Source organism: Phoxinus phoxinus (assembly GCF_949152265.1).
Source record: "Phoxinus phoxinus genome assembly, chromosome: 20".
NCBI lineage: Eukaryota > Metazoa > Chordata > Actinopteri > Cypriniformes > Leuciscidae > Phoxinus > Phoxinus phoxinus.
In genome coordinates this window covers 16,500,779-16,524,159 of record NC_136895.1, presented here as the reverse complement: position 1 = coordinate 16,524,159, position 23,381 = coordinate 16,500,779, and the positions used below count along the sequence as shown (strand labels likewise).

General features: G+C 38.4%; 1 protein-coding gene across 3 annotated transcripts in view; it reads right to left on the bottom strand.

The window, feature by feature from the left end:
• The window catches only part of ncanb (neurocan b), a 140,315-nt gene that overhangs the window by 24,347 nt on the left and 92,587 nt on the right, over positions 1–23,381 (bottom strand). For 2 of the 3 annotated variants that reach the window (XM_079593119.1, XM_079593120.1), the window contains 2 exons: positions 21,775–21,891; positions 2,846–2,959 (listed from right to left, as the gene is read on the bottom strand). In XM_079593119.1, the coding sequence (XP_079449245.1) occupies positions 2,846–2,959; positions 21,775–21,891 (231 nt within the window). Of the gene's footprint in view, positions 1–1,314; positions 1,740–2,845; positions 2,960–21,774; positions 21,892–23,381 lie in introns of those variants that run through there. The other variant, XM_079593121.1, reaches the window with a different exon arrangement.

The window sequence follows — 23,381 nt, the reverse complement described above, 5'->3', positions numbered from 1 at the left end:
GAGAGCTCGATTCAGTCCTTGCGCGCAGCGTCTATGTGCGGGGCTGCACGCTTCGGGTCGTGTGTGTGTGTTCGCACAGAAAAACATACCGAATAAAGCTGTCTTTCGCGTCGTCACTCTTATTCAGATCTATCCATATGTCTGCTCTTCTCTTTCTCCCAGACGTTTACATTTTTTAACGATTTGAGACATGCATGAAGCGCATGCCGACTCGGTAGATCAGCACGTTACAATTCAAATGTGCGCATCTTCCACAAACGCAAATCAGTTCTGACTGGATCACTTCCCCAATCGTCCCTCCCTTACATTTCCGTCTAGTTTTTATTCGTCATAGTGGTCGTCATTTAAAACAAGGTTTTTATTTAGTTATCGTCTCATTTTCATCTGTGAAAAAATTAAATTAACACTGCCTAGGTTGCATTTTGGCGACAGTACGCAAAGGCGCGTAGTAACACAAGTGGCATTACGCATTCCTGATTTTTGTCGCGCATGCGTACCTGCGTACCAGTTATGTGCACCCCTGCATATATACATTAAGAGCAAAATAAACAACCAATATACAGCATATATATTAGTATCTGCCCGCTTTCTCCACCACATTTCCCTTTCATTTGAGCCAAATCAAGTAGCTCTCCAAACCAAATAAATCAAAAGATTACAAACTTTGATTTGAAGCAAAAAGTATTTTCCATGAAGCACTGCAACGATTAAAAACTGTCAAAACATAAAACTATTGATATAAAGTAGTTGATTATACACATAAAACAATATATTTTAATGTATTGTACAATATTCAGATATAAATAGAAGAATAACAGTTTTTTTTCTATAAAGTTGTCATTTGAAGATTAATAAACTATAATTTCAAATCAGTTTTTCTGGAGAAGATTATTGGGATTTTTACTTCCGGAAGCAAAAACAAGTAATTCCCATGAATCACTGCAAATTATATAATTGAATTAAAAACTGTCAAAACATAAAATTATTGATTTAAAGATTGATTATAAGAATAAAAACAATTTAAGTTATTGCACAGTTTTCAGATATATAAAGTAGCTTCACATTTATTAATATGCATTAAACATAGTTAAAGTAAAGTTTCTGCAAAAGAAGAACAGATTTTTAAGTTTTTATTAGAAGATCATTAAAAGTCAGTTCTTCTGGAGAAATTGAAATTGATTTTTACTTTCAGAACCTGACTGTTGCACTCTGCAATCTTTTGCCATGCTTTGTCCAATCAAAATCGAAAATGTAATTAAGCACTTGTACAAAAAAAATAAAAAAAAAATATTACACACTGAAAGTATTCCCAGATGTTAATGGAATAGTTCAACCAAAATTAACATTTTCTCATCACCAGAATGCAGCCATGAGCCCGTTCCAGTCCACTGCTCCCACTTCTCCGGCCCACTTTACAACACATAAAGTGTGTGTATGATGGGAGGGCTTCCCCCCACTCTCTCCGGGGGTCTGCATTTGGAGGGGAGGATTTGGGTGAAGGTGCGCTTCGCTCCACCAGAGCGACCGCAAGTCCGACTGCCTCTCTCCTACTGCTTCCTCTATTTTCTCACTCCCATTTCCCTCTCTGTCTCACTTACTCTCTCTCATGGCTGGGACAGGATTGATCGCCCATGCTTCATTGCCTTGCAGCTGAACGTTTGGTTGTAATGTTTGGTTGGATGGTACAGCAAACACATTTAGGCGGGAGAAAGCAAGCATGCTGTGGAGGTCTGACATTGCTGTGGATTACACACATTTGCTGCGTCTCAGTACAGGTGCACTGCAGCTTGTTTAGGTTGACAGGACTCACCTGTGCTATCCGTACCTGTCTGTGTGAAGGCTCATATCTGAAGCTGCATTATTTTTTGTCACTATATTCATGTATCATCTCATATCTCACCATATAAATGTATTACTTGATTTTGATTGGCTCGGCGCTGCGCTCTCATCTGGCCGGTTCGCAAGCCCAAACAAGTGTGTGCGGCGTGCCTGTTGTTTTGTTTCTGGTCTAGCTAGATCCGGTGGTGTTGTTGTTTTAATAACGTTACTAGATGTTGCAAAAGCATGTGAAAAAAACTAAAAAGTTTGCTAGGCGTTAATCTCGCGATAAAAAAATTGACGCCGTTAAAATGGGTTTGCGTTAACGCCGTTAATAACGCGTTTAACGGACAGCCCTAATATATATATAATGTGTCCGTGTGTATACTGTGTGTGTGTGTGTGTACTGTATAAATATAATAATATACGTACATACACACATATATATTATGTAAACAAACAAGTCCTCTGGGGTTTCATATTTGTCTCCCCCTAAGCTTCAGACAAGATCTCAACAACATCATACATAGACTCAGATTTTTCTCAGCTAGAGAAGCTCTCATGTTTGTCTCTTTTAAAGTTTAGAAGAGACCTCAACAACTTTACAAATTGTGCACCAAGTCAAGAACTTCAAATGCACCAAAGTTAAAAACAATCAATACATTCAGAGTTTAAGCCTATATTTTAGAGTGAAGTAATGCAGAAATAAGGTTAACGTTAATCGCTGACACAAAATGTTCTATGGTGTCAAATATTTCTCATGTCTCATTTGAGTCTATTTTGATATCTCCTACGAAATATTAGGAGAAACATTTGAAATGCTATTGATAGAACAATGAGTGATATATTAGAATCACAACTAAGTCTCCTGAGCTTAGGAAAAGCAACTACTGAGCAATAGATTTTTCTTCTGGGTACATATCATTTCTTGTCCATTTAAAAACACATTTGAATCAATCTAGGAATTGTTTTAAAGGATGTTGTTTATACCAGATCATGTAAGTGTGCATTCGTGTTATTTTATTACCTTTCTCACAAGTGGCTCCACCATAGCTGGGCAGACACAGGCATACAAAAGAGTTGATCTCGTCAATGCAGGTGCCTCCATTCTGACATGGATTGGACTGACAATCATCAATATCTGTGAGAACAAACAGAGAAACAACTCATTATGTTGAGATTTATTTATATTTTTTCCTTTTCATTAGAGCTGAGAAAGTGCTACTGTATAAAATGGTACACCAGAAAGTTGCGATTCTGTATTTTTCTATTTCAAACTTACATGTCCTAACATTGCTATATATCCAATTACTGAGGTAAAATGTCTTGCTGGCGTTTCAGCAATTAAGTTGTTCAACACGTTGACTGAAATCGCTATAATAATGAGCTAGACCATTTTTACAAACACTTTGTGAAAAAAAGAATTCAAACGAGAGCAGACCAGCAGGGAATATCAAATCTGTGTGTACGCAGGGGGGAAATAATCGTCCGGCTCTGCTGAAAATGTATTTGCTGTGGCTTGCTAATCTTACTTCAAGAACTGAACATACATCTATGATTATGTTGTTTCTCTCATATCATATTTTAATAAAATGTTTGGAAACAAGATTAAGCACATATTTACATTTATATATTATGGTTTTCAATCTAGAGAACAATGTAACAGACACATATGCGCTATTTGCACTAGCTCAAATCAATTTCAAGTATACCATACAAAGTACATTTGCATAAACGTCACTGGCATATTTCCAGATATTTCAGCATGACAGCTGTGATGGTAAACTTGACATTTTGTAATCTCATTTGGCAAGTTAATGCACTATAAAAGTTAACTGCAAATAAGCAGTGCGCAAAATACATAATGATTTGGACATCAGCTTTTTATTAGAAATCTTCGGGACGCAATCTGTTGAGGTTCTTCCTGTGTAACCTAAATTGGTTTTGGTGCCCCTAATGCAGTAAGCCAAATGCCCTGTACTGTATCTTAAAGATTTTTAAAACACTAACGCATCACTTTTAAATGACTACTTTTAAATGAAGACAGCAGAACAGGTAGGCCTACTGCTAAATATAGAAAGTTTAACATTCTTGAACTTTGAAACAAAATTTCCAATGCTTCTCGAACTCTTGTCCTTGTATTTACACACACATAAAACGTATATCCTCAAATAAAATTAGAACCGGGTCAGTGGGGTGCATGCAGACATGGACACACATACTCTAAATCCAATAGTCCACCTGCCTGCAACCATTTCTTATGCTCATCCTGAGCTTGAGGGCAAAATCAATTAAGACACAGCTGGCAAACGAGAGCCTCTAGCCTACAAACCATCTGAGTGCATCTTCTGGGCTCCAGAGAGGGCAAAGGCAGAGGGCGGCTGGATCATCTCCACTTTGCCTGGAGTATAAAACATCCATAGCTGGATTAATGAGGTTTTAGAGGCAGAAGAAACATGCTGGGATGAAAGCGAAGCTCCGCTGTATCAAAGCGACACAGTGGTAGCGCTATCATAGAGTCAAAGGGTCAGCTGATTTCAAGCATGCCTAGACGTCCAATCCCAGGATTACAGAGCTTTGGTAACACAGTCATGCTTCTCTCATTAATACATCCAAACATTGTACACTTCTACAGTACAATGCAGGAGCCAACTATAACATTTTTATGAGAAGATACTTTTCAGTGAATCGAAAATGTACAGTGTAAACTGAATCGCAAATGAATGATTCTCTTGGGTGGTTCCTTTTAGAAAACAAACAAACAAAATAAAACCACACACACACACACACACACACACACACACACACACACACACACACACACACACACACACACACACACACACACACACACACACACACACACACACACACACACACAATCCCAGTATGACCAGTGTAATTCAATTCCCATGAACAGTTTAGTTTAAAATTTAAAGTTAAATACAAACATACAGCACGATAAGTGAATTCTGATGCCTGAATGAATGATTCTTATGAACCAGATCGTTTCAACAACTGATTCTTAGGAGCAGTTCTTTTCAGAACATTAAATTAAAATCAAATAAAATGTTTAGTGGTTTAACAGATTTAATTAACTCTTTCCCTCGCCATCTTTCTGCGTTTTCACTGTTATATGGTAGGGGGCACTATTAGGCATCTTGTGAAAGAGTACAGAATCTCCTGATCAAAACACAGATGAAGACGACGCAGAAACATGCGATAGCATACGTAATCATAAGCATATGTAAAATAACATGATAAACAAACATTAAACAGCGTATAAATCAAAACTGCCTAATGTTACAGAGAATGAAATGTCGACCCAAGACGAAGTATAGGACTGTGAAGCTTTGGGGTGTTGATGGACTCGATTGACAATAACGAGATTTTCTCAGCTTTTTGCTTAAAATATTGCTTTTTTAATGAAACTTACCCACATCTAAGTGTTTATAAGAAAGGAAAGCATGAAGCTAGAATAAAAAATAAAAAAGGGGGGGGGGGGGGGCGCTCTGAATCCCCCGGAATGGATCAAACTGGTCGAAGAAAACCACTCACGTCTGAAATGAACTAAAAATGGTGCTCAGTAAACTGAGTAAACATCAAATGAGCCACTGGGATTTACACACTACCTGCCTTGTGCTTGAGTGGCCCCTTTAGACATACATATTGACTGGGTCTCTCTACCTTCCTCTGGAGACCAATAGTATTTTGGCAACAGCCTTAGTAAAACAAGTGTCCGGAGAGCTCACCGGACAGGAAAAGAGGCCACGTGAGAAAAACAGGGCCAGTACTTTGTGCCGAACACATTGTACAGCTGAGGGCAGCCTTAGCCATTCAACCCTGTCCCTTCTGACATTGGCTTTCAAGTTTTTTCCGCTGCTTCCGAGAGCTGGAGGGAAGATGCTTAGTTTGGCATTGGCCAGATTTATGTTTTCAATTTCAGCGGCTGCTGGGGCATTTGTAAATGACGTGCCAAATAAAATGTAAACAGTCCTCCCTTCCCTTATAAATGAGACCTCAAATGCAATCAACTATTTCACGGCCAAATGATCCATCCAGCGTTTTTTCATGGGATCAGAATCTAATAACGTTCCGAGAAGAGAAAGATCAATACCACAAAACAAGGACTCTCTCCACAACTTCTCTCGGATGATATTTTATCACGCCGTGCTTCTGGCTTCAAATAATAATGATTGAAAATGCGAACGGATCTGACAGTGGCCGATTTGCAATGCATCAGCCGCCTGGGACTCAGCGCCTTTGCTCAAAGCCATCAAAGTGCTTTTCTTCCATCTTGTCCGTGTATATAGACACTAAACTGTTGGCTCCGCTGCTTTGTGCAGACTTCGAAAGTACATCATGGAAGGTGACGACTCTAAAATGCTTCGCCAAAAAGGATTATTTTAATGTATCAGCACTTTTCCCCATCAAATGTTTATGTAAACCGAAGTTTTCTGTTTTGACCTTCCGCTTCTTGTCAGAAAACTTTTTCCAAAGTGCTCCAATTCCCCAGAGGAGGAGGAGTTTAGGAGAGGCCTGAAGATGTATGACAAAGACAAGACAACCCTGACATTTCCCCAAAGGATTAGAATCCCTGCAGTCGTCAGCGATGACTTTCAAAATGAGCGCACTGAAATTCTGAGCTTTCCGGGACATTATTTTATAACTCTTTAACATTTGAAAGATAAATGACATTCTTTCAGAGAGGCTTGTGTCCTGTTTCTGTTGATTGTTTTCATCGTAATTGCTTCAGCGGTGCGAGAATGGAGAGCTTTATGGAGTGTGCCCTTGGAGTGGAATAATCAGCAAACGGGAGCGGTTGATGAGCAAACAAAAATGAAACAATAATATATAAGAGTAAAAGGATGCAGCACTGCCAAGCACCTGTAATCTTTTCCTCAAGTTGCTATTACTGAGGCGGCAGTCTACAATAACATGCCTGTGGGAACAAATCCTGCTTTCAGAACACTGATGAAAAGGAGTCGTCAATTTGCGTCTAAGAAGAGTCTCCTGAGACCCTCCTAATAATGCTAACATGATGGGTCCTGGAAATTGCCATGTTTTCAGACGAGTTTCATTTCATTTCATCATAACTTTGGGTTTGCATCAGGTTCTGGATTGTTTGTTTTAATTTTTACTAGGGTTGTCAGTTTTTATGATTAATTAATTGTAGTATTTATCTTATTATTTGATGAAAACAATTATTAAAATGAGTCATAATTAATAAATAAATAAAAAAAGTAGTGAAATATTTGAATGAATCCCAGTGTTTGAAATGAATAAATTAGATACTAAATTAAAATAAGATGGATGGATGGATGGATGGATGGATGGATGGATGGATGGATGGATAGATAGTCACCCACTGGGATCAATACTTGCATCAATACAGCTCTGACATTTCTTCATTTAAAGGATTTCAGACCACTGACAGCGACTGCCACGCCAAAAGATTGATACATGTAGTTGCGCAAACCACATGGGTGTGCTTCAATCAATAGAAGCCATTCGGTTATTGATAAAGTAGTTTTGAGATAAATGTAGACGTCTATATACGAGAAAGGTTTACTGCTGTTATTAAAGTTGAATAAGGTTAAAAGGACCATATGAACATGTTGTCTGCTGTAGTCAAATGTGGTCTGAAACATATAGGGGCAAAATCACAAATAGATAGATAGACAGACAGACAGACAGACAGACAGACAGACAGACAGACAGACAGACAGACAGACAGACAGACAGACAGACAGACAGACAGACAGACAGACAGACAGACAGACAGACAGACAGACAGACAGACAGTCAGACAGACAGACGAATATATAGACAAACAGACAGACGGACAGACAGATAGATAGACAGGCAGACAGATGGATAGACAGACGGATATATAGATAGATGTACAGACAGACGATAGATAGATAGACGTACAGACAGACAGACGGATAGATAGATACAGACAGACAAACAGATATACAGACAGACAGATAGATACAGGCAGACAGACAGATATACAGACAGACGGATAGATACAGAAAGACAGATAGATACAGACAGTTATAGATAGATGTACGGACAGACAGACAGACATACAGACGGATAGATAGATAGATAGATAGATAGATAGATATATAGATATATAGATATATAGATATATAGATATATAGATAGATATATAGATAGATAGATAGATAGATAGATAGATAGATAGATAGATAGATAGATAGATAGATAGATAGATAGATAGATAGATAGATAGATAGATAGATAGATAGATAGATAGGCAGACGGATAGATACAGACAGACAGACGGACGGACGGACGGACGGTTCAAATTATTCTTAGCCATATGAACTCTTCTAGACAAATGTGCCATGTGCAAGTTTTGAGGAAAATCCTCATGTTTTTATTATGGTGGTTTGGGTCGAGTGTAAAGTGCTTGTGCTTCAGCTAGGGGCAGCATCTTAGTGAGCTGAAGTCAGGCCGTGTCCAAACCACTGCTGACAGGCCTAGTGCAACAACTCAGGGAGCGTTACAGAAGCTAATGAGCAGAGGTGTCACAACATTTCAAACTGTTGCTCAGATCTGACAGCGCCTCTGTTCTCTCTCTGGCGTGGGGAGGTCAAAATTGAACTCAAAGCTGTCTTCAAACAGAGAACCAGAGAGAGAGAGAGAGAGAGAGTGTGTGTGTGTGTGTAGGGGGGGGGCAATGTGACGAAAAGAGGAATGCAAGAGGAATAGAGTGAAATGCAGCGCTCAAGATTCCCCCGACCCAGTCAGGTAATCTAGAAGGCCTGAGGGCTTATGCAGCTGAGGATGGATTTCGTAAACCCCCTCTAACCCTGGCTGTGATGCAATCCACACAGCTTGGGGGATCACGCGGGAATGAGGAGATTTGCCACATTTCTCTAGGTGGGGAATTTTTACTACGCGCTTTGAAACCCAACAAAGATCTAATCAATGTGTGAGATCAGATGTTGCTGTCTAACTGGGATATAAATAAGCAAGATGTGTGCGAACACCTCTTAAAAAGTAACCTCTTACTTTCCTCAAAATTGTCAAAATCAATCAGATATCAGCAGAAGGATGAACTCTGGATCATAAGAATAGGATCAAGGAAGCGGTGTAGCACAAAATTTCTCAATCCTCCTCCCGGGGATCCTGCAGCACTGAATACTTTGCATGACTTTCTCACTTCAGCTCACTAATAGAGTGCTCTGTATTCACATGACTTTTACATGTTAATCACACATCTCAATTGACTCCAATAGAATTTGATTTTAGCATGTTGCTAAGCTTAAAGCTAAAATGATTAAACTATTTTAATACAATTAATTTGACTATCTGTACTCAATATTTGTGTTTACTATTTTTTTATACTTCTTGGTACTGGATTTAAAAAAAAGTCAATTTTGTTGCAATGTATTTTCTGGGGAAAAAAGAAGCATGGAATGCTGTCCTAAACAATAAAATAAAGAAATAAACTAACAAGATATCTTAAAAAGCAACAGACTTGATGCCCTCCTTTTTGAAACAACATTCATGCTCGGAATGGATCTACAATGCCTTAAAATGCAGTCTAGCTAGGATGCTCAAGTAAGAGAGATAGATGGACAGAAAGACAGACAGATGGAGAGATAGATAGATAGATAGATAGATAGATAGATAGATAGATAGACAGACAGATGGGAAGATAGACAGACAGACAGACAGACATAGATAGATACCTAAAAAGGCTACTAACATAACAGCTATTTACTTTGCAGTGAACTATAGCCGTCTTTTAGCATTAGCATTAGCATCTCTGTTCTTCCGCATAGACATCTGTGATAAGCATTTGTGATTTAACACAAAGTGGCATAAAAAAGGTCAAAGCACTGGCACACCTTCAGGTGATAGTGGTCCTGGTAAAGCAGAGATAAGAGGAACCCCCCAGCCCCCGCACCCCACCCCTCATAATTCATTTCCAGAACTCATTCCCAGGACAACACGTCCATCCAGCTGCCACAGCGATAAGAGGCTCCAAAACCCAGACACTGACTTCATAGGAAATCAATTTGTCCCCAAATGTACAGTAAATGACTAGGCTTTACAAATTCTGTTCCCATCCTACTGCAGAGGACCGTCACATGGACGATGACTGACACTGCTGAATCAGCATCCAATCAGAGGCCAGCACACATCATTTCATGCCCTCATCCGTAGAGCGTTAAGCCATACACTACAACACTGAAGCTTGTTGCCCTGCGCACATTCGGTTTTGTGTTCTCTAGTCAAGGGCGCCGTAAAGGGGTGGAAGGTTAGGACGATTCTAAGGGCCCAGGCTGATTTAGGGCCCAGAAGAGCAGATCCCCTTTTTATTTTATTTCTTTTCTCTTTTTTATACTACATTATATGCTAGGGCCCCTCGTGCACTAAATGTGTATTTTGTCCGTTTTGACCATATATTTAATATTTAAAAAAACAAATAATGTATTTACTGTATCAGACACACCCCTCCCTTTCACAATGGTTCATTCCACCTGCGCGGTCCAAGCTACGATCGCTATAGTGTAGCGTCTGCTTATTGCACTTGCTATGATGCAGCGCAGACACACGCAGGCATGTCACATCAAAAGTCAGGGCATCAAAAACGGAAAGAGAAGACAGAGAACGCCGAAGTTGACAGTATGTCACACAGTTTTTCAAAAAGAAAGGTAGCTTGCCCTATTCATGTATTCCAAAACTTTCAGAGTTAGCCTACTTATTTTTGTTGCTACATGACCTGCTTTTATCTAGCTAGCTTAGTAAAATAATTACTGAATTATGATTTACATTCAACAATAATAACATCTCTGCTGTCTCCGGGTTATCATGTCTCGTAGTCGACACAGATTCAGCGGCTGTTGCACACCCGCGTCCTCCTTCCCCCACGTCCCCCGCCCCCGTCTCAGCCGAACAAGGTGAGCCTGAGCGCAAAACTTCACGAAGATTGAAGCCTCTAAACACGTCGTATCTACTGTGTTCGCCACATGATGATAACTTTACAAACAAAAAGTAATCTACACGCTTCAAAAATGACAAAATCAGTTTGCCGTGTCGTGTGTTCTGTGAAGTGACAGACAGTCCTGCTGCTACGATCGATGCGGTCAAACTTGACGTTCTTAATATGAATGGCCCAGAAAAAAAATAATATAAAATTGAATAAAACATGTGTCTGTAGTAACCATTGGCTAGAAGGAGTTTACAAAATAGATATATTTAATACTTACTTATACTAATTATAATATTAAGTATATTACATAGCCTACTTAATAATATTATATATTAAGAAAACTAAATAGGCCAATCAAAATAATATGGTTATTACGTGTGTGTGGGTGTGTGTGTCTGTTGTGTCTTGATTTTGAGCCCTTTTGGCCTAGCTAGTTTTATTCCTGGACTGATTTAATTATGGGTTAGTTCTAGATGATGTTTCCTGATTGAGCAGTTTGACCCAGCTAAAGCTTGTTCATGTAAAGTATGTCAATATGTGTACATTATGTTCTGTATTGCTTGCAATTGCAATTGAGATAATACATGTTCTCCCTTTTATGTAAACAAGTACATATTTCTTTATTTTTTTCTTGTTTTTGTAGTACTCAACTTTAGACATTTTAACTATGCAATGTGCTAAGTATATTTTTAAAAGTATACAGGGCATGTTTATTGGGTTACATTTTATCTTTAAAAAATGTAGGGGGCCCAGAAATTTTGGTTTCCATAGGGCCCAGAATTTCTGGCGGCACCCCTGTCTCTAGTTTTTATGTTTTATTATATCTCTCAATCCTCATTAGTCTTTTTAACTGTCCTGTCTAATAATAAAAAGACAAACACTATGATTTATATAATATTGGCCACAATCTCACATTCACTGTGTACTATGTGTACAACTAGTGTAACCTGACTAATTATGTAATGCACTGTTGGTTACATGGTTTACTTTTTCATTTGTTTTTAACAATTTCTCTAGTTGTGAAAAATTATACTATAATAGGACTACCAAAAAAGTTAAAATAATTTAGTAAAATATTTGTATAATATAAAGTATGTTTTTACAGATTTATTCATGTTTTTGTAAATGTTTTAATAGTTATATTTTATTTATATTTAGTTTTTAATATTAAAGCTGCAGTCCGTCGTTTTTCCTCTTTGTCGCCATCTCTGTTAGAAATCTGCAATTGCAGTTATTCGCGGAATTATTAACTGTGCGTGGGTAGTAAATCGGCATGAAACAGCGCGGATGAACACAATGTATTGAGGCTGCCGCGTCGCTGTGGATACTGTACTGTCATCAGCAATCTCAGAGTATACTTTTTGAAAGTGTCAACATTAGAATTTTCATCGGAAAATGTCATCTGAACAAGTAAGTAACATTCACTTTTGTTCTGACCAAATTCGGGGGGTGGGGGGAAGCATTGCAGTAGCTATATCATGCTGATTAATTCTAACGATTGCTTATATCACGTCAAAACGTGAAAAATATATTTTTTCTGTAGCCACTCTGAAGTCCGAAGTCTTTGGGGTTTACAACTGGTAAATCTCAAGTTGTCACTGGTGATTGTCGCTTTAAACTTTCGGGATCCGCCATACCAAGTGCTAAGCTAAATCTCCACCATCATCCACACACGCTAGCCGGGGACTCCTTCTCTATGTGTACAGAAATGACGTAATGACGCAAAGACATGCTCGAAATTCCCGCGGAAATCCACCAGTACCACTGGAATTAAAATCATTATTACAAGCTTTCCGTTTTGAATCGAGGTAAGGCAAGCAGATCGTTTTGAACACTGGCTGGTTACGTTTTTTTTCAAAAATGTCTTTTTTGATATTTTTAAACCCAAAAAAGTGCCGGACTGCAGCTTTAAGTACTTTTTTTTCAAATGTAGTAAATATTATGTACTTTTTATTTTACACAACAACAAAAACAACAAACAATAACCTTTCTGCTCTGTTGGTTGCAGTGTTTGCTTTCTTTATATATATGCTTTTAACAAGGTTTTTATTTGTGAAACTTGAACCATAATAGGACTACAGAACAGAATAAATAAATAATTTAGTATATATTTTTTATTTTAAGTATATATTTTTTTTACAGATTTTAGATCAAATTGTCACATTTGATTTTATATTTATATATTTATTTATATATTATTTTAGTTTTTAATCTCAAATTCAATTTATTTATTTCAAATAGCTTTCAAATTATTTTAGTAAATGATATGCATTTTTAATTTCAAAATAATAATGTAAGTTTAAAAAAAAAAAGTCCTGCAAGTATTATTTAATTAACTGTAAATAAAATAACCCTGCTGTTCAAGATATTGGTATAAGCCTTTATAAAAAAACATTGCGTTCCAACACTAGCAAATTTTACAATGCCAACATTTTTTGCATTTGATTTATTGCATGTGACTAGCGCAATTCGAGGAATTTTGCTGCCAACTTGAAAAACAAAAGGACAATGAGTTTCGGTATGAAAGTTTGAGCTTGGCTTTAGCTGCTGTAAACTGTAGCAATGTGGTGGTCCAGGTCTTTATGGACAGTAGCAGGTGTATTCAACTTCTGTGATCGCCTAGTGAGCCAAACTCATAAAAACTCGTTAATCTCCAGATCTGTGTTTTCTTTTGCTCCGCCCCCTGCTGTCGTGTTGGGCTGCCAACTGGGCCGCCCTCTACCTGTCTTTGCCAACATTAGTCTGACGGAGCAGATGGACCTGAGGTTGTCTGTGCGCGCCGGCCCGTTCCGACAGCCCGAGGGTGCTCGGATCCACATTGCCCCTCGCGCCGCGGTACTTGTCAGCAAATGAAGAATGATTGTCAATGATTTGTTGATCACTTCTCCATGGATAGAATGTGTCAAGGGATGATTTAATGAGCCACTGGTGCCGGGCGGGGCCGATCATCTCGTGTAAAGAGCAGCCGTGCACTGGGGGATTGGCTTGCCCACATAGCCATCAATCAACAGGCGCACCGATGTTAAAGAAGCTGCAGAGGGCTGAGCTTCCTCACGGAAAATGTCCCAGAAGAAAGTTGTTCTCTAGGGTTTTAGGGCAAAAATATGAATAGGGCAAACTTCATTTATAAAATGCAATTATGGAGTCTGATGCAACAGATGGTTGCTGAAGGGTTTAAATTTTGATATTTTAATATAACGATATATAAAGAATTATCAATTTGTTAAATCTGAAAATTATAATATTTTATAACACATAAAAAACATAATTAACATAAAACATAAACCAACTAGCAACTCTATCAATCCATCCATCCATCCATCTATCTATGTATCGTTCTGTCATCCTATCTGTCTTTCTGTCTATCTATTGGGAATAAAATTATTGAGGAAATAAACTTTTAAAATTATTAAAATAATGTATTAATATTTATAATAATATGCTATATATGCTGTTAAAAATATAATTTAATCAGTTGAAAACCCTAGTATAAACTTCTTGGTTTCAAATGTGTTTGCATGTCTGCCAATATGTTGCGTATTTCGTCGTATAGGCAGAGGGACCAAACTAAGCCGTAGAGGAAATGCATACGAGGTTAAGGGTGGAGAAAATATATGGCAGTCTGGTGGAGGCAAATGCAATGTATTACTGGAGAAAAAGGCTTATGGGACCGAAAGGGCTGCTTTCACTCCTTTTTGGAAGTGCATTGCAATTTTCATACAGCCTTTCTGGCAAATAACAACAGGGCAGAGTGGACAGGGGTCGAGGGAGCAGCACTGAAAAAGAGAATGTAGTAGAGTGAAAAAGAGAGACTGAGAGAAAGAGTGGAATATACAAATATATATATACTACAGTATACAGTTATGGTAGTGTATATTTGAAGGCCTGTTTGAGCTGACACGTGTTGGTGTTTTTTTAATATGTAGACATGCAAATAAAGGCTTTTTAAATACTAAAATCTAGTAACAAGACGTAAAATTTTGTCCCTTTTTAGACAACGGATCCACTTACAATTGTTTGCGTAGTGTATATTTATAAGCTGTCGACTGTACATATCGACTGCTTGAAACAAAGTGAATGAGTATTGAATCATATGGGTGTGCTTCGGTCTGACTTCATTATGTTTGCACTGTAAAATTGTATTTGTGCTATTCAGCTTCCCAGAAACATTAGCCACTTCCCCTCCAGGCTGAATAAATCTCACTGCCAGCATTAGTATTTGGCTTTTCAATTGTTTTAATGCACAGAGCAACCACCCAATCCCCATTTGCAGCAGTTGTGACCCATAAGTCATCGAGTAACCTCTACACTAATGTGTTGATCCAACCATGGCTGATTTGCGGTGGACCTTTAACTCTGAAATGTAGAAAATAAAGAGAATATCATCATAATCTTAAATTGTAACTGAGAGAATAATATTCAAATAATGCTGCTAATAACAGCAGTATGTAAATAACATATTTACATTATACAGCTCAAATAACATATCTTTTCATGGAATAATTAAAGTAATCGCTTTACATTTCTACAAAACCCTCCGAAATTACTTGCCAAATAGACTTCTATTGTAATCAACATTTTTACTTTTAAAAACTGAGGGATACATCAAAATGATTCTTTATGGTAATTGATTACACTTTGTCAATACAAAACGTGTTTTGAACCTGGAAAGCATTCATTTAGTTCATTTGAAGTTGAAATTATAGAACTGTGAATGCATTTTAACAAGCAGTAAATAAGACTGAAAACTCCTTTAACTGGCAATGTGTCCAGAAGTAGGATGTTTTGAGTTTTATCTCATGCTTATGAACAGTTATGGGTGGCAATCCAAACCAGTCAAGGTATTTCTGCACCATTTTGTGTCTCAAAATGAATGTGTGAACTCTTCAACTGTTCCTTAAATTATTGAACATAACTAAACTCAGGATGTGTCTCAATCTAGCTCATGTATCACCTGGAGTGGGAGACCCATATAGATTGATGGACAGCCCTTTCTGATGTTGGCATGTGTTGCTTGCGGCAGGGAGAAGATCACTTCCTTCAGATGCCTCTTTGCTCTTTCTCATAAATGTTTCAATTGCCCGGCAGATGCGCAGTCAATAAATTATGCAAGGATCCTAAATGCTTCCCAAATTGCTGAGCACAACCTGATTCCCGAAGGACGGAGTCCAAGGATAGTGTAGCAGTGTCATTTATCTATGCATTTTGTTACTAAGGTAGAGAGCGATGGTAGAGTTTGCTAGACATTGCAATACAGTTGCTAGGGTGTTGCTAAGTGGTTGCAAGGGTGTTGTGGGTGGTTACTAGAGGCCGAAGTCAAATAGAGCCCACCTCCAAGTCTGTGATATTGTGGTTTCTAGAAGTGGCTCAGGGGTTCCTTGTTCTATAAAATTATATGTTTTTGAAAAGTATATGCCCGCGTTCTCCACCAAGGTTTATCCAATGCAAATATTTGTAAAAGTACACCTTTCTTCAATAAAGCAAAGGTACAGTATCAATCATTCATGTTTGTAGCATAAACGGTGCAAGCAAGGGGGTAATCCATCCACCGGAAACTGAAGCCTCCCCGGGAGCCGCCATTGTAGCAGAACTTCACCTGCTGTTAGCATTCCATTGACTTCCATTCATTTTGGCGTCACTTTGACAGCGAATAACTTTACATCTGAGGCGTCCAAAGACTTCATTTGTCCATTATTTATTTCTAAAGAAACTCGACAATTTATAAAAGGCTCCATTACCTTGTACCTTACATTATGGCCCCGTAGAAGCCGTTTTTGTAAAAATAGGCTAACGATTGCGTCATAACCACGCGACTCTGTCGCACTGTAGAGAAATTACCGTATAGACCGGCGGAGAAGCTCCCAAGCAATCGGGGGGACATGGCGGCATAAAGTCCGATAAAGTCAAGGGAGTAGTCCACAGAGAGTGATAAAGTTGCTCCTGCTGCTAGCTCATGGACAGCTAATACTCACGCTCTCCGTCTCTGCGAGATTCGGAAGGGAATGATTCAGATTTCTCTCGGGCACAGCTACTAGAAGACTGACAGCTGTCAGACACGTTGCTCACGTCACCAAGCTCAGTTTGAGCCTGCGCAGTACGCCTGGCGATCAGGAAGTGAGTGCTTCAAATGGGCTTCACTTTTCTCCGTTGAAATCTATGGGGTCACTGTGTCCATCTTATATAATGTCTATGGGTGCAAGGCGAGTTTTAGCAAGCAGCGCTTATGAATATGAATACAAAAAAGAGAATCAAAGAACACTTTCCCTACATAATTCATCCTTCTTTCGTCTGATGACACATTGACTGGAGAGATCAAGTGTTAGATTAGTACAAAATGTGGTCAAAAGAGTTTGCAGTAATATGCAATTAACCTTGTGCTTTTGGCTGTAATTAATATTACACACACTGCTAACACAGAATGCTCTGCCAGTAGCCAAGAAAGCCAATTACTAAATCACCCGAAGGAACTTGCGACGTCCAAAATTATCGGAATTACATAAACATGAATTGTTTTCTTTTGAATGCAATTTACGTCACAAACCTAAAATGGATCCCTAAAGCAGTGCAGAATTGTATAAACATATGTGAACTGAATAACGGGTTATTAGCAAACACTACAGTTAGCATCACACTGTAATGCTTACTAGCACAAGTGCTAGCGGCAAATCAACTGTTTGTTGTAGTTTAGCATAATTCACATATCGACTCTGCAGTTGGAGAGTGAAAAGATTGATAATGAGACTCGGGATAATGCAGCTTTGATAACCTTCGACCTCTCCAACATAACACAGCTGGGACCTTTGACATCCAGACGCCTCTCCGTAATGGCACCTTATTAGGGCCTCAGCTGTCTGTTCGGTCTATAATGGTCATAAGATGAACACAAAAGCAGTGTTCCTAATGCAACAGTAAGTTTAGTTAGAGATAAGCCAGCATTTTATCCAGCATTACAAGTGTTATTATATGTGTTTGTTCAGATTGTCTCTTCATCCTCATCCTCCCTTATTTTTCTGCCCTAAAAATGGTTTGTCAAAGACTGTAATTGTAGATCTAGGAAGAATGGTCCCAAATCCAACCCACTCAGCTGTACATACTTCAGTCAGACATTAGGTGCTGCTATAATGATCAGATTTACCCTTTCGCTAATAATTCTGGAACTGTGTCAGCTAGAATAAATTAATTTGATTTATCCTTGAATCTGTCAATGTAGTTCTTAAAATGTTACTGCCATTTAGCAATTTCTGAAAAACATACTTTTCAAATTTGTCCTCGACTGTTTATCCATTTGGCACAGTATTTGGTGCGTTTCATTTACAGACCGTCAAGGCACATATTTCATTGATTCGTCATTTAGTTTTTTGGGGTGTCGGTCTTTTTGACTACCGTAAAAATTCAAATAATAGCCGAGTCCCAAATAGACGCCTGTCTCTTTTACACGCCTGGTGTGGCTACAGGTTTGGATAAATAAAGGCCGGTCTCAAATAGAGGCCGGGTCTGTTTTTTAGTTTCGGGTTGTATTTAATCTTCTAAAACCCGTCAGATCGTCTGTTTAAGCCAGTTCTATGGTGTAGATTGGGCACGCAAGAGAGCCCTGCGCATTTGGGCGGGAGCTGTTAGCGCAAGCAAGGCAGGCAGAGAGAGTTAGCGGCGCGTCGCGCCTATGACAACTCGCGTTATCGCACACTGGATGAGAAGCGCCGCGCCACGTCTATGACAACTCGAGGTATCGCACACCGGACGAGAAGCGCCGCGCCACATCTATGACAACTTGAGGTATCGCACACCGCACGAGAAGCGCCGCGCCACGTCTATGACAACTCGAGTTATCGCACACCGAACGCGCACTTTGTCAGTTTATGGCCAGCAATATTGTTATGTTTAAGGACATTATGGAATTAAGATCATGTCTATGTTATGATTGTACTGTACAATTAAATACAATCGTTGCTTAGTCTGCACTGCAGTCTGAATTCACTTTATCTCAGAGCGTCCGTTAACTGAATTGAGAATATCATCTGAAAATCCGATAGCATCAGCAATTTTCATTCAACCAGCTGATTTCTGTAAATGAATGTAAAACTAAATGTATATTGCAGCACAGGGTGAAGTCTCAACACTAAATTAATAGCCTGTCTCCAATACAAGCCGGTGCAGTTCGGCAATTTGGGAAAATAAAAGCCCGGGCTATTATTTGAAGTTTTACGGTAAATTACATATATCTTCTGAAAACAAATGTTATGGGTGGTTACCAAAGGCTTTTTATCATATATGTGGTAAAAAAAATTGTATGAGCAACAGCAACATTCTCTTTTCATGATTCAATCCAATTTGACTGGATAAAATATCCTACATTATTCCTCCGAAATACCCCATTTTGTGAATGTTAAGTGCTTTGTAAACACTGTCATTTCATGTTCTCTTCAAGTGGGTACAGTTCTAGCTGCTCCATATATATTATTCCTGTCTTTTCTACCTCTTTATCTCCCTCTCTTTTTCTCTACAGCATAGCCTTGCCCTCCTGTTCCGAGCGTGCTCTCATTTTCTCGAAACCCTTCCAACCTCCAGTGCAGCTCTCCCTTCACCTGTTCCTGTTCTTGTCTGACAGAGAAGAATGAGCTGTGTGCAGTCCTGTCAGATCACGCAGACACTTCCCGTACATGCCACATCGCAGTTAGCTTCTGTAAACCATCTTCCCCTGCAGAGCTACAGTGCCAGATCGACTACACCAGGGGTTCCCAATTTTTGCTGTCAGCTGAGCCCCTATAGCCAAAATGATTTACCTGTACCCTTGAGATTTTTCAAGCTATTTCAAAATGTAATATATTTGCAATACATGTAATATCAATTGTGAAAAATATGTCCATCATCTTCTATAATAATATTATTATTATTATTATTAATAATACTATAAATAATAATATTTATAATTAGGAGTTATATCAAATATAAAAAAAGAATGTACTAATAATATATTAATTTTATTACCAGCAACAACTACTACTACAACTACTGCTACTACTATTACTACTAACTAATACATAAATAATAAATAATAATATATATTTAAGTATATTAAGTTTGTTTACCAACCTAATAATTATTTTTTTAGGTGTTAAATATTAAAAGGCCAAATATCAAAATATAATAAGTAAAATATTCAAAAATATTTGAGTTATAATATATATATTATACATTTTATTACTAACAACAACAACAACAAACACTACTACTACTACTAATAATAATAATAATATTATCATTATTGTTAGGGCAAATCTAATTATTACTATTTATCTCTTTCTAATTTGTTTTAGTAAATATTAGGGCTGTGAAACAATTAATCGCATCCAAAATAAAAGTTTGTGCTTACATGTATGTGTGTGTACGGTGTATAATTATTTTGAATATATAAATACACACATGCATGTGTATTTAAGAAATATTTGCATGCATATACGGTTTATAGACTTAAATACTATAGACTGTAAATATGTTTAATGTATATTCACATTTTTCTTTTAAATATATACATGTGTGTGAAGTGTTGTATAATCGGGCTCTAAAAATAATGCCATCTGACTGCCATATTACATGCCATAATTAAATATGCTTATTTTTTAACAAATTTTTATATAAAATTGATTTTTAAATGTTTGCACAATAAGGCACCATCTGTTCTATATTTAAATTGATAATGAGACAGGATGATACAAGTAGAATCACTAGGAGTACAGCAAGTGGGAATTGTAGGATTGATTTCCGTAGAACTACACAAGGGCAAAGAGCCTTTTCTGCAAAGGGCTCCCAACTCTGGAACATGTTGCCAAATGAGTTTAAGGCAAAAGTGAAATAAAGTCTTATACATTGAAGGTAAAGCGGTGGTTTAAAATAAGCCAGTACTGGGGGTTTCTTGTCCTCAGCTTTGGGCTTCTAGGCGTCGGGGATACTGATACGTCAGTACCCCCGACGCCTAGAAGCCCAAAGCTGAGGACAAGAAACCCCAAGCAGAAGACAAGAAACCCAGAGCTTACTACACCTTTGATTCAAAACGTGATTATTGTATTTTATACTTTAATGATGAAGTTTTATTTGCCTTTATATTTTTGTTTATTATAAAAAGAAAAGTAACCAATTAAAAGAAATTTAATTGATTACAAAAACTGCCTACTGAGACTTTATGATGCTGTAAGACTTTTAATAAGAACATACCACAGATAAGTCTTCTGACCAAATATAAGTGATTTTAAAATGCTTATAATTTAGGTCAGACTTGACTTACTTTACCTAACCTGAGAATAATAAATAAATAGGTTAAAGGTGTTAGGATAAAAGTACACACCATAAAAAAACTCCAAAATAGCACCAGGGAGCGTTTGCGCCGCTAAACTGCCCCCGGGAGCGCAAGTTCATTCCCTAATTTACCGACGTGCATATGTGGAGGGAAAAGTCCGCTGTGCGCGGGTGCAAAATAGGAATGATACATGCGTCGATGTACAAAGTCAATTGCGCTGGGTGCAAGATAGGGCCCCTAGAGTTAAAGATGCCCTGCACTATCTAGAGTTTCATGACATAACTAGGTAATAATAATAATAATAATAATGAAGCCTATTCTTAGTATTATACATAATTATAATTACTATTTATTTTTTTAACAAACTATTTACAGTTCCTTTATAACCCCTAATTGGGAAAAATGAAAACAAACAAACAAACAAACAAACAAACACAAAAAAAGCATCTGATCTAGACACTGGTAAATTCAATTTTGGAAGACATTTTAAGTCTTCGACTTGCTAATAATCATATTCATTGGTTCTGCATCAAGGGTCAAAGGAATAACCCCCAGAAGAAGCAGTGGTTTTATATCCAATTTGAGCCCTCTGCATAAATTCAAGAGCACTTCCAGAGCTGATGTGGGCTCCTTCAAACGGCCTTGACCTCTTTTGTCCCGACCCTGACCTCACTCTTAATCCACTTACCGATCTCGCAGCTCTCTCCTGAAAAGCCCTGAGGGCAAAGGCAACTGTATCCCTCCCCCTCGGTCAGACAGCTCCCACCATGCAGGCACGGGTTGGTCTGGCAGGGATCATCTTCTGCTGTAGAGAGACAACACAAGAGAAGAGAACATGGTTTAAAAAATGTCAAGGCAGATAGAAAGTTTTACGGCCAGATTCGAACCTGAATCTCCCATATGAGCACCAAGGCTCAATGTTTCCGGATAATGTAGTGCATATGTGCGGCCAACCCAAGTTTGGGCCTCATTCATGAGTAGAAAGCTTTCACTTTCCCAACTGAAAAAAACAGAGAGGAGCTTAAGCGTATGACTTTCAACAAGGTGAGAGATTAGCACAAGTTTGATGTCATCCCCCGTTCATCATGACAGATGCTCCGCAGGGAAGGACAATGCGATTCACCATGTCCGCCTCTGATGATCCCCGGCCTTCATAAATTATCCGATCATCGCCTAGAGTAGCGGCGCACACTTTTCTCTATTTTTATGGCACATTACCATACCGTTCTCGGGTCATAAACACACTTTATTTCTGTGAGATACGACTCTTGAAAAACCTGTACGGCAAAATGTTTTGGGGTGTGTTGATGAATGAAAAATTTCACAGATTAAGTCATAATTACATCAACTTACGGACAGGGAACTTTTACAAGGACGTCAGCGCAGGACTTGCACTGGAAATTGATTAAGTGCTGCTTTATAATCCGTTTCCAACCACGAGACGCAATCTGACAGTGCATCAAACACACCACGTCTCCTCCGGTATAATTCCAAACACGCAATTATTTACAGCAGGGGAGATAAATCGCAACACGGTCTCGCAACACGAGCCATGTGCGTTAGACTTCCCACATCTTATGGAGTTTTACTTTGTTACAGGCATCGGGAGCTCCTCAACAGAAATTAACTGTACTATGTTTGTTTTCTGTTGTGGCAGCTTGTTTTATTTCTCTCCTCTAACATATTTTTCTTAAAGCACACAATTCCTCAAGAAAACAAAAAGTACACACACAATGCTGCACGGGCAAATTATGAAATCAGATTGAAGGCAATATTTTCTATTGTGTTCTTTAGCTACTCTGCTGATGGACTGTGCATACAACATCTGTCTTCTATTAAATTGTATTTACAGACAGCATTCAGCTCAGTTTACCCAACAGGAAAAATCAGCATGAAATCACATGTTGGTTCAGGCTGGTTTATGATGGTCAGTGCTGGTCTAGCTAGTATACGATAAATAGATAGATAGATAGATAGATAGATAGATAGATAGATAGATAGATAGATAGATCAACTGACTTTGTACACCAACGCATGTATCATTCCTATTTTGCACCCGACGCACAGCGGACTTTTCCCTCCTCAGACGCACGTCGATAAATTAGGGAATGAACTTGCGCTCCCGGGGGGCGGTTCAGCGAAAAGAGGAGGCGGCGCAAACGTTCCCTGGTGCTATTTTGCGAAAACACTTCCGCCACAGACCAGGAAAAACCTCGTCTAAAGTCAGTGGCGCGTTATTCAGATGCTATTTGATGCGCAAGCTTGGGCATAACGTATATAAGGACATCTGACAAA